This window comes from Gymnoscopelus braueri (assembly GCF_963280865.1).
Source record: "Gymnoscopelus braueri genome assembly, chromosome: 2".
In the NCBI taxonomy this organism is placed as follows: Eukaryota; Metazoa; Chordata; class Actinopteri; order Myctophiformes; family Myctophidae; genus Gymnoscopelus; species Gymnoscopelus braueri.
The window spans coordinates 18,927,453-18,939,030 of NC_137604.1; the positions used below are offsets into that span (position 1 = coordinate 18,927,453).

An 11,578-nucleotide genomic window follows, 5' to 3' on the forward strand; every position below is an offset into this window, starting at 1 on the left:
AACTTCAACCTGGTGTTTGCACTGTCTTTCTGCCTTTTTGTGTGGGGAAAAACACAGAAAACCCCCAAAAAATCACAAAAAAAATTGAGGAGTCCCCCCCGACGCACAGCCCCCCTAGGTATTAAGGACTTCCCGCGCGCCTGCCTCATCATTTCCATATTCAAAATCTAAACAAGAGACAGTTTAAGTGATGCCTGACTCCAAATTTCACATTTTGAATATTCTCTAGAAGAGGAATAATGCATTTGGTTTGTTCCTATACAGTACATTAGAAAGTCTTCTGAGAATAGTTGCCTTACCTGTATTGCTGGGGCTTTTTTTCTATTGTCCTGTCACTAAAAAAATCCAATTGAAACAGGCTTCCTGGCAAGAGATACTGTAGAAGACCAACTTCGTCAAACAAACTGGCATACACTCAGTCATTAATCTTTGATCTTGATATCAATAGAAAGCCTTAATGCCAGAGACAAAGAGAGAGACAGAGAGCTAGGTAGGGGAACTTAAAACACACAGAGTACAAGCATGCACAGTTGCACATTGACACAAGGTGGATTTAATGGAAAATGGTCATATTTTATCTCGCCAGTACTTTTATCAACTTTAACATAATGAAGCTGAAACTGAAATTTAATTGAGACACAGTGATAGTGGGAGAGACATTAAATCATACTTCCTGTGTTTCGCGGTGCCTGTGTGTGTGTGTGTGTGTGTGTGTGTGTGTGTGTGTGTGTGTGTGTGTGTGTGTGTGTGTGTGTGTGTGTGTGCGCGCGCGCTTGTGTGTGTGCGTGCGTGTTTGTGTGTTACATTGGAAACAACAGCAATGTTTTGGGATAAACAGACAGGGAGAGAGTGACAACCACAATAACAAACACCAATCATAGCCACCGTTTCCTGTTCAGGAGGAAGTGAAAATGGAGCAAGTGTTAACTCATGGTGGTGGGATGAGATGAGGTATATTAACCCCCATCTAACTCTCTCTCTCTGCAGCTTTCTGATTGAGAGTGGTAGAATTGATTTCTTTATTGCGTTTTGTCTCTTTCGCTTCCTGTTTTTAGAATGAAAGAGTTGGGAACAAATAGACCTTGAATAGAGAGAAACCCACTGAAATGAATATCTTCCTGCCAAGTTGAGCCCAAATCTTGCGTGTTTTGTCTGCAACTCTCCATTGAGAATCAACATTGGAGATTGAAGAGTAGTTGTCTCTGTACCAGTCCCAATAGTAGCCTATTGCCATTTACATATCTCTTCGCCTATATCCAGTGGTGTGTTTCTGAGGGATACGATAATCATTCCCTCCACGACATGCGTGTGGTTGTGGAGATACGCTAGCACGTTTTCAATGGATGAAATGGTTAGTCGAGGAGGGCTACGCTTGGAGGTTGTTGTCGTCAAATCTTTGCCCCAGATAAGGGACACTAGGGTTCATGTGGTTGAATTAACAACGTTTATATCCACATGAGGTTATAACATCATGAAGGTCTGACTGAAGTGTGGTTCAGTCAGGAACACTCACGTCAAAGTAGATTTAACCATTTGGCGTTAAAGGCTCCGCTCTTGGACATATTCCCTGAATTTTGTCCAAGCAGCATGCTAAGCAAAATCAGGGAATGTTAAGCAAAACCCCCATAGGGATACAATATCAAACAATAAGCAATACTATAACGAAAAACATCACATGGATGCACCTGGGACGTATCATCAGTGTTGTAGCCTGGGGTCATAGGATGTTTCGGGTCTCGCAACATACACCCTCACCCAGGTGACCCAGCCGGGGTTGATCAAGCCCCGACTTACGTCCCAGTAGCTACCCACGGTCAGTCCTATAGGGCAAGACAGGGCCACTCAGTCCGCTTCTCCGGAAATACTCTGCCGGGACTCGGGGAGGCTCTGGCACGTGGAGGGACTAGGCTCTGTGGGTTGTCTCCTGGCCGGGCTCCTCCTTCGTCTCACCAGGTCCAGGACCTGAGCGCTGCACCAGACTCCCCTGCTCCAAACATTTCATTCTGGTGTGATGGTGTCTTGGCCCGTGACACCATCACATTGGTGGTACTGCAGGCTGGTGGTACTGCAGTCTCCCTTGCGTCTTACTTGAATGGTCCTCCCAAAGGCCTCACCGTGGATTTGTTGGGCTTCTTCCTCACGGAAGACACAGACTGGGGCGCCAACCCAAACTGCTCCCGGATGCCGTCTACATTCCGGCTGTCACCCGTCTCTCCGGTGGTAACACATTGGTAATACATTGACATATTAGTTTGAATTAGCAGATATAAATCGTGTTTAAGTATTAGATGTGTGATGTCTTCGTATATAAGTATTTGAGCCTATTCCAGACTCTAATCAAAAGGTGGAGGCTGGGGTGGAGGAGGCAGCTAAGCAGCAGCAAGACAAGCAGAGACCTAGTGAATACGAAGCCGTATCTATAGGAACCTCTTTGTTAAGGCGTGAGCTGTGATTGGAGTATGAATGTGTGACGTAATGACCAGCAGAGCTGTGAATGGGGAATAGGAGGCTGATGTTCACATCAGCTGACTGACAGCTGATTACAGCTGAGGCGTGCAAGACTTCCGTGTCCTGCATGAACTAACGCTATGCTTCATTTATATAAAGACTTTTTAGGAAGACATTAGTGAGATTACGGGACCTTTCATGTGAACTGTATTCTTTTCTCCTACATGGCTGTCAACTACATCTCAGGTCTACCGATCTTAACTTACAAAAAAGTCATATTTGAAAATCTGCTAATATCTATCCATCCTTGTATACCCTGTTATTCTATCCCAGTAATAACCAACAAGTATACCCATCTCTCTCTCTCTCTCCATCCCTTATGGTTTGTTTTGGATAATCTTATGTTTGATTGATCTAATCCTGTGGTTTGACTGGTCTAATCACATGGTTTGATTATGTAGTCTTCTCTTGTACATTAAGACCTGCTTCAAAAGGTGTTTTAAAAAAGAAATCGTGTTCTTTCTCTTGCAGGGTGACCCCATCCCTCCTTCGTTAGTAGACCTGCTGAAGAACAGCCCTATCTCGTCTGTAGAAGACCTGAAACAGCTGCTACAGCAGGAGCCAGACTCCATAGGTAAACCAACCACCTCCATGCGCGTGCTCGCACACACACACACACACACACACACACACACACACACACACACACACACACACACACACACACACACACACACACACACACACACACACACACTCACAATGCAGTGTGTGTGCATGTGTGTGTGTGCGAGAGACAGAGAGAGAGATGTCTGCGTGCCAGCAGTTTGTTCACCACTTAAACCCTATGTGGAGATATATAGATGACTGGATTCCCCCGGGGGTCTATACTTGCTTCCCTCCCGTTTTCCTCTACATCATCTCTTTGCCTATTTTCACCTAATATGTTCGGTTCGCCTATGATAATATGCCCAGCATAAGGACGCTAGGGTTCATGTGGTTAAGGCAAGTTTTACCTGGGAAAGTAGCATGAGTGGAGGAGAGGAAGGGGGTGAGAGATGAGGGGTGGAGACAGAGGGAGACCAGAGGGGAGAGAGACATATAGAGAGAGAGGGGGACCGGAGAGCGAGAGAGAGAATACAGTAGCATTGACCTTGCCGAGTGCTTGACCAACCCAGAGAGAAAGACATGAGTCACTTACCGCACAAGGCCACCGCATTGTTCTCCTGCACTGGATTCCTCCCTAGGCTTTGAAATGTGGATATGAGTGACAGAACACCCCTTAACGTACCCCCCCCTCTCTCTCTATCTCTCTATCTCTCTCTCTCGTTCACGCGCGCACGCGCGCACACACACACACACACACACACACACACACACACACACACACACACACACACACACACACACACACACACACACACACACACACACACACACACACACACACACACACACACACACACACACACAATGGTAACACATCTCAAGCACATAATGCAGACACATCTTGTCAGGTCATTTCAAAGTCATTATTTTTCTTTACGAAACAGATACCCTCTCCCACTCCTCCAAACACACAATTCATTAAATAACACATAACTCTGTTGTAAACACAGGTCATTTGTGAAAGTGGTCATGAAACTTGCTGGAGGGGGGGGGTGGGGGCTTCATGAAGAAGACAAAGGTTGTTTTATTCACTTTTTGGGTGTTTGGTTGGAATCCGTTATTTATAGAATGTCTGAAACATGCTTAAATAGGTCACAAGGAAACATGCCAAAGAGAAGGAAGGGAACAAAGCTTACAGAACGTCTAGACATGGACAAATGCAGTCGCAGACGTATAGTTTACTGAAAAAAGAGGACATGTATTGTGGCGTAAATCTGGACTGTAAAATGACTGCACAGTGCACACACATACACACACACACACACACACACACACACACACACACACACACACACACACACACACACACACACACACACACACACGCACACACGCACACACACACACACACACACACACACACACACACACACACACACACACACACACACACACACACACACACACACACAAAAACAAGTGATTTTATCTTAAAACACATCTGCATAGGCATCTAATTACCGCCAACAGGCTATGAAATAATACGATATGCGAGCGTGTATGCGTGAGCGCATGCACACACTCACATGCACTCTCGCAAGTTATATTTAACTACTCATATCTCTCTTCAACAGCATTCTAGACAGCCCTGAGACAAATTGTAGCAGAAAATAGCAGTAATTGTTTTAGCACGGGGGGGTGAAAAGAAATGGCTTCCTTTGTGCCATGAACAATGAGGCTGACTACAGACGCCGTACATGTTTTACAAATGTCTGTCATCACCCAGAACAGAGCTCACTCAAAGCTGACGTGTGATGTTTGGCCAATAGCTGGAAAATATTACATTGGCTTAATTAACCACTTAAACCCACTATACTTAGAAAACTAATACCTAGTTGACAGGGTTCGGCTCTCTCTATTTGCTTTTCCCCCCTCTACACCAAATCTCTTCACCAAAAAATGCCCGATCTACAAACCCACAACGTGTTGTGAGCTTGTAGATCTGCTGTGTTCGCGAATGTTCGGCGAATGTTCCCCCCAGAATAGGGATGGTAGGGTTCAAGCGGTTCTATTCTTCATCACCTCCACCCCACTGCTTAAACCTCTCCTTCTTTTCCTCTCTCTCTCTCTCTGTCTCTCTGTCTCTCTGTCTCTCTGCTACTCCATTTCAACTCTGTTCAGCTCAGAGCTGACAAAGCATACTCAGCAAAAATCCTCTGTGTCAATTTAACTGGAGAATGTAAAAAATAATTCCTGATTTTGCTGTGTTGTACACATTGACACTGGGTTGATGTATATTACTATAATTTGTCATATTCAGACCGTCCACAATGCAGTGACAGTGACTAAACGATGTGCGGGTAAATGATGACTATGTAGAGACAAAATATGAATGATCACTCACTCTCTCTCTTTCTCTCTCTCTCACACACACTCTTTCATCTCCCCCTCTCTTCCTCTCCTTCTGTCACCGTTTCTCTTTCCCTCGCTTCCTTCTCGTAGAAGAAGAAGAAGAAGAAGAAGAAGAGCATGATATTCTTGTAAACCACACCCATGGCCGATACACCAGAAGCCTTGGTAAGTTTAACACACTAGCTTATTTTTTGTGAAGAATTGATTTCCCCACAAAGATAGTAAGACAAACAAAACGTGTGTGTGTGTATGTATGTATCTTTCTTTGTTTTTGTGCAACTCACTTTCTGTCCACCAGTGTCTTCTCTCTATCTCTGTTCCCGTTTCTCTAGCTGTCTCTCATCTATTTCCATATCTATTCATTCAGGATGTAATCCTTTCGGTCAGACTGTGCAAAATGTACCATATACCTGTCACTCACCGATGAATGTTTTATTCATGTTTTATTCTCCACCTCCCCCCTACCCTCCATCTGCCCTACAGTGGAGGCCCAGCCGGCACAGCAGGCGGTGTGCAAGGTGCGCACGGAGGTGATGGAGGTGACGCGGGCCATGCTGGACCGACGGAACGCAAACTTCCTGCTGTGGCCGCCGTGCGTGGAGGTGCAGCGCTGCTCGGGCTGCTGCAACACGCGACTGCTGCAGTGCGTCCCCACCGTCACCAGCACACGCTACCTACAGGTACACAGCACGCTCACATCACACGCATTAGGCCCGTACGTTCACACACATATGTTGCTATATCAGTGGTGCTCAAACTTTCATGTTAAGGACTCCCAAAATTGTGTATTTGGCTGCCGACCCCCATTTAAAAAGATTTTGTCCCAGGGACCCCCAGAAGCAAATATTTGAGTTACAAATATTCGCACAAGTTACAAATGTTTGAGTGTACAAATGTTCGCACAACTTTTCCAAAAATTGCAGATCTACAAGCTCATAGCGCGGCACTCTGTGCCATGCTATGAGCTTGTATATCTGCTATTTTATACTTTTTGAAGTATAAAATAATGGTTATAGCTAAAATCTAAAATGACACAGATGCATTCCCGGATTGAATGGGTTAAATAATATGTAAAAACCTTGAAAGAAATCTTCTTTAAAACCTTAAAAAAATTGTTTTCATTGTGATACCGATAAATAGGAATACTGTGTTAGTTCCTGATAAGAGGAAAGATCCGAGCACTCAAAGAATTACGGAGGAGAGGCCGTTAAATCAAGGTACTTTAAGTAGCAGTGGCTGACCCCTGACAATCGTTGTGTCTGTCCACCAGGTGATAAAGATCCAGTACATCAATAAGAACGCCCACTACGAGAAAGCCATCATCCCCGTGGAGGACCACGCCGGCTGCCGGTGCCAAGCCGCCTCCGCGTCCCCTCGATCCTCCGTCACGGCCAACGCCAACGCCAACCCTCCTCCCCCTCAGCCTCAGCAGCCCCCGTCGACCCCCTCCTCCCCTCACCTCCCGCTGCCACGGACCCACCACCCGGCTCCGCCCAAGAGCCACGCTTCCAAGGCCGACCTCCATCGCCACGACGACCTTAAGCGCAACCAGCAGGGCTACCGGCACGAGGAGCGCGAGCCTCTGGAGCGGCAGTGGCAGCCGGGGAGGTACACCCAGCTGGCGCACACCCAGCCGCAGCCCCAGCCGCACTGGACACAGCCCCGGACGCATCACCCGGCCTCCACCCACGCCCTGCACACCCTGACGCACGGACAGACCAGCCCGTGGTCGCCCGGGGTGCGGGCGGACCAGGGCGCCAACGAGGGTACCCAGCAGCCGCCCAGGGAAGGCGGACCTGGCAGTGGGTACGACGGCAGCAAGGAGGACAGCGGGGCCCATTCGGCGCCTGGCGCAGCGGAGCAGCGTCATCTAGAACACACGCAAAGGCAGCAGCAGTTACAGTATCAGCAACAACAACAACAACAGCAACAACAACAACAACAACAACAACAACAACAACAACAATATGAACAACAAAAACGACAACAGCAGCAGCAATATCAACAGCAGTATCAGTATCGTCAACATTATCCACACCAGGCGTATCCGCACGACCAAGAGCTTAGGACGCAATACAGACTCAACGGTCCCCAGTCCGACAGCGCCTCTCTGCCCGGCGACCCGACACGTGCGCCCAATCACAAACCCCAACAGAGCACCGCGTCCTCCGAACCCACCAATCAGAGAGAAATATCAGCCGGAGGGCTAACCGACGGCGATAGCCAAAAGGCTACTGAGGTCAAAAATCAAACACGGACAGAGACCAAAGTAGCCAATCACGAGTCAGGAAGGGAGAGGGAGGAGGCGGGGTCATCCAACAGTGGGGACACAGCGACAGAGCTGACCAATCAGCAAAAAGATAAAGACTCTGAAACGTCCGGGGCGGAGCGTCCTTTAACGGAGCTGGAGAGGCGACAGAAGCTTCTAGAGATTGTACAGAGGGAGCCTTACCTTCATCCTCATCATCCTCAGCACCGACCAAAGCCCGAGTCCACAACTCACAAATCAGGTACTATAGCAGTTTGTCTGAAAGGGAGAATAAAGCCTAATTTATGCTTTGTCGTACCAGCTTAGGCTTAAAGTGTTATCGACCTTCGGCTTAAGGTGCGTGTGTGTGTGTGTGTGTGTGCATGCATGTGTGCGTGCCTGTGTGCAAGAGAGAGTGAGGGAGAGAGAGAGAGAGTGTTGTACTGTGGCTGTTTTGAATTATTTGGACTATCTTGCACTATTACTGCAGGTTATATGCAGGCTCTGGGGATCCCTGTAATGGCTCCCACTCTACACACCTTTAATGCAGGATTGATGGCCATGCGCATTAGCTTGCGCGTGCGAGAGAGAGTGCGCTTGTGTGAGCATCATAACTGCAGAGACCATTTGTGGAGTGCATGAGTCAGTGGGAAAGCCAGGAAAACAGGCCACTGTTCCTGTCTAGTGTGAGCTACTGTATGTACTGTATGTGTCCTGCTATTGTCTCCCAGATCCCTGGGAACTGAACTTCTCTCTGTCACAACGTTTTACTCACTCACACATGTGATGGTAGGCAGACACTGTTACAGTACCTGCCAACATTAGAAAAATAAGGAGATTTTCTTTAGCCCGCCCCGCCCCCCCCAGTACAGTAATGCGCTTTAATAGTACTATTCAGGCAAGGCACAGTCCCCACTTGGCCTGGGGAGATAATTGTGCTCATGAGCTTCAGGCAGTACTGCTTCTCGACCAGTAGGTGTCCTACCCTACACTAGGGTCTAAATGTTTCACTGGAAAAGTAGGGAGCTCAACTCCAACCACTGCAGATTATATTTTAATCTATACTCTATAGTATACTCTATGTGATAACCATACATTCGCAATTTAAAATTGTATCCGTAAAGCCTGGAACAGAAGAAAACATGCAACTTACGCATGGTGGCACTGTGAGGGATCATACCAACTCATTATTACTCCTAAGCTTTGAGTTCTTTGTATTATATATGTATAATCATCACCTTGTCTAAGTTAAACATTCAAGTCTGTCTTCTGTTTATTCTCTCCTTGTTCTTTTCTCTCTCGCTCTCTCTTGCCCATACTCTACCATACAGATAGATTGAAATAACGTGTTATTCACTGACATCCCTATTTTGAGTGTGGGGGGTTGACATCCTTAAAAAATTGCACATCGGCTATTTTTTTTATGACGTATTAAAAAAAAAAAAAAAAAAGTGAAAATGTTTGAAAATAGGGCTTAAATTATTAACTAGTTAAGCCTCATATACATCATTGATCAGACTCCACCAGCGATCTATAGTACTGTAAGGTCCCCTCAGTTTTTCCCTCTACCTCAAATCTCTTGATTTGGGATGTACGCCCCAGAATAGGGGCGCTAGGGTTCATCAGGTTCAAATAAGTTCCGGATTGCAGCTTTTAAGGTCGTTCGTTGGGGTACCACTCGCACGTGGGAGAGTCGTGTTTGACTTCTTTTGTCACTTAACCCTGTCTCTCTGTGCCTTTCTCATCTCTAAGCTGTCACAACGACGGCGGATCCCAGCCGGTCATCCACCCGCATGCTGCCATTCCGCCCGGCGCTGCCCCGACGCAGGAGGAAACATCGCAGTCGCATCAGCAAAGCAGCCATCAGAGCCATGATCATGTAGAGCTGCAGGTGAGAGAGAGAGAGAGCGAGGGCTAGGGTTGAACAATTAATTGTTCATCATATCGGAGTCGGTATCGGACGATATTTACTTAAAAATGTAATATCTGTAAAATCAGTATCAGCAAAATAAGCAGATCTTTATTGCCATTTGCCAATATATATTTCTAAATAATATTTATGTTTGACAGTGAAGCTGAAAAAGTATATAAAAGCAAGTTGGAAGAAAGGGATAGGGCAGTAGAGATGGAACTGGGGGTCATGTTTGTGACCCCCCGTTTTATTTCCAAAGTATAATCTGTCGTGTCCTGTATCCGGTCCGGTGCCACGGGACATTGTACACTGACCAAGTATAATCAGGATTTATAGTGATGAGACGTATGCACGGAAGGAGGGCGGGGCAAAGTGGAGGTGGGGCTATCATTATGCTGTACATGACGACCGTACCATCAGACATGTGTCTCATACGTCTTTCTTCTTTTTTTCCAGAAAGGTGGAAAGATAACTGAATAACCGATAGCTGCTGGTCAGACACACCTCCCGAGCAATTGGAAGGAACTTGGACAATGGGAACTCTAATATGTTGGAATGTTTAAAAAAAAACTGGAATTCTTGATGCACACTGGAGACTGGAGAGACAGCTGAAGGATGTTACCGTTTAAAAAAAAGGACAGGTCAACAGGATGGGGTTTTCTCCAGAGGACAAGCCAGGTCCATTGAAGAGCATTGAACATCATTGAATGAAATAACAACGTAACCTTATATAATCTTTGGATTGGTGGACATCGCTCTCTAAAACACTGGCTATTGCTTGTATGAACTACAAAATCCCACAAGCCAATGCCATGACGCTGGTCTGCGATATCAAACCAGATCCAATGATAGACTGCTGTGAGCTAGTTTGACTACTGATTGATAAGCGAGTCAAAAAAACTGAACTCCGATTGGGCAGAAATGGTCCCTTTTTGGGGCAATGTGACCAAAACCTTGGGTTAACAATGGAGTTGGAAGGAATCAAAGACGAACTGGGAACTACAATGGAAGCGAGGAAAACTTAAACTAATGGGTAATACTGGTATATGTGCAGTGCACTGGGCCAATAACTGGAAGCTATAACATGAACGTTGGAAAAAGAATGGGAACGCAGCTCAGGACTCAAAGCCAAACATTCATGTTATCCTACAATCTTTGAATCTAATCTAAACCTTACCTTACACTGGAGTAGCCATACACTGATCATACCGTATTGACTTGGACATACTGTATACGTGCTGTACTGGATACTGTATGTACTGTACACAGTAAAATTCTCAGTGTTAACATAACTCTGTGTCCTGTACTGGAAATATAGATAACATGCTCTTTTTTTTTTTACTACTGCCAGATGAAATGGAATAACAAACAAAAAAATACAAAAAACAAATGCCTGCATAGTTAACATGCTATGAATATCCACATAGACCAAGTCCCAAAGATGAGGCTTTTAGCAATCGATGTGAGCAAGTTAGCCAACACTGTATGTATAAATGCTTTTAGAAAGTGATTTCTGAAAAAAATCTTAACTTATTCAAAAGAAGGATGTGTCATCCTTCCATTTCAAGTGTAATTATTGTTGCAGATTATGTTTTTTTGATTATAATTATTGGTTGTACACTGTTAATGTAATGAATGCTATTTTTAATATAAAGTAAAAAAAGTAAAGTTTATTATGTCAGTTTTTCCCATAAATGTTTGTGTGTGTGTGTGTGTGTGTGTGTGTGTGTGTGTGTGGACCAGTGTTAATTTTAACAGCAAATTCTTATTTAGTCTTATAGTCTTTTGAATAAAACACAATTTAGTTTTAGTCCTATTTTAGTCATCTGAAATTGTTAAGTCTTAGTCTAGTCTTAGTCGACTAAAATATAAATATTTTTAGTCTTAGTCTTTTAGACTTAAGGCGGTTACACACCGGCGAATATGCGAATATACGCAAAATTCGGACT

At 45.3% G+C, this 11,578-nt stretch overlaps 1 protein-coding gene across 2 annotated transcripts in view; it reads left to right on the top strand.

Moving 5' to 3' along the window:
* The window catches only part of pdgfba (platelet-derived growth factor beta polypeptide a), a 20,092-nt gene extending 8,830 nt beyond the window's left edge, over positions 1-11,262 (top strand). The window contains exons 2-7 of one of the 2 annotated variants that reach the window (XM_080449996.1): positions 2,980-3,082; positions 5,560-5,634; positions 5,953-6,149; positions 6,740-7,979; positions 9,470-9,608; positions 10,086-11,262. In XM_080449996.1, coding sequence (XP_080306122.1) covers positions 2,980-3,082; positions 5,560-5,634; positions 5,953-6,149; positions 6,740-7,979; positions 9,470-9,600 — 1,746 coding nt within the window. In that variant the 3' untranslated portion in view covers positions 9,601-9,608; positions 10,086-11,262. The remainder of the gene's footprint in view (positions 1-2,979; positions 3,083-5,559; positions 5,635-5,952; positions 6,150-6,739; positions 7,980-9,469; positions 9,609-10,085) is intronic. The other variant, XM_080449997.1, reaches the window with a different exon arrangement.
* The last annotated feature ends 316 nt before the right edge of the window (positions 11,263-11,578 follow it).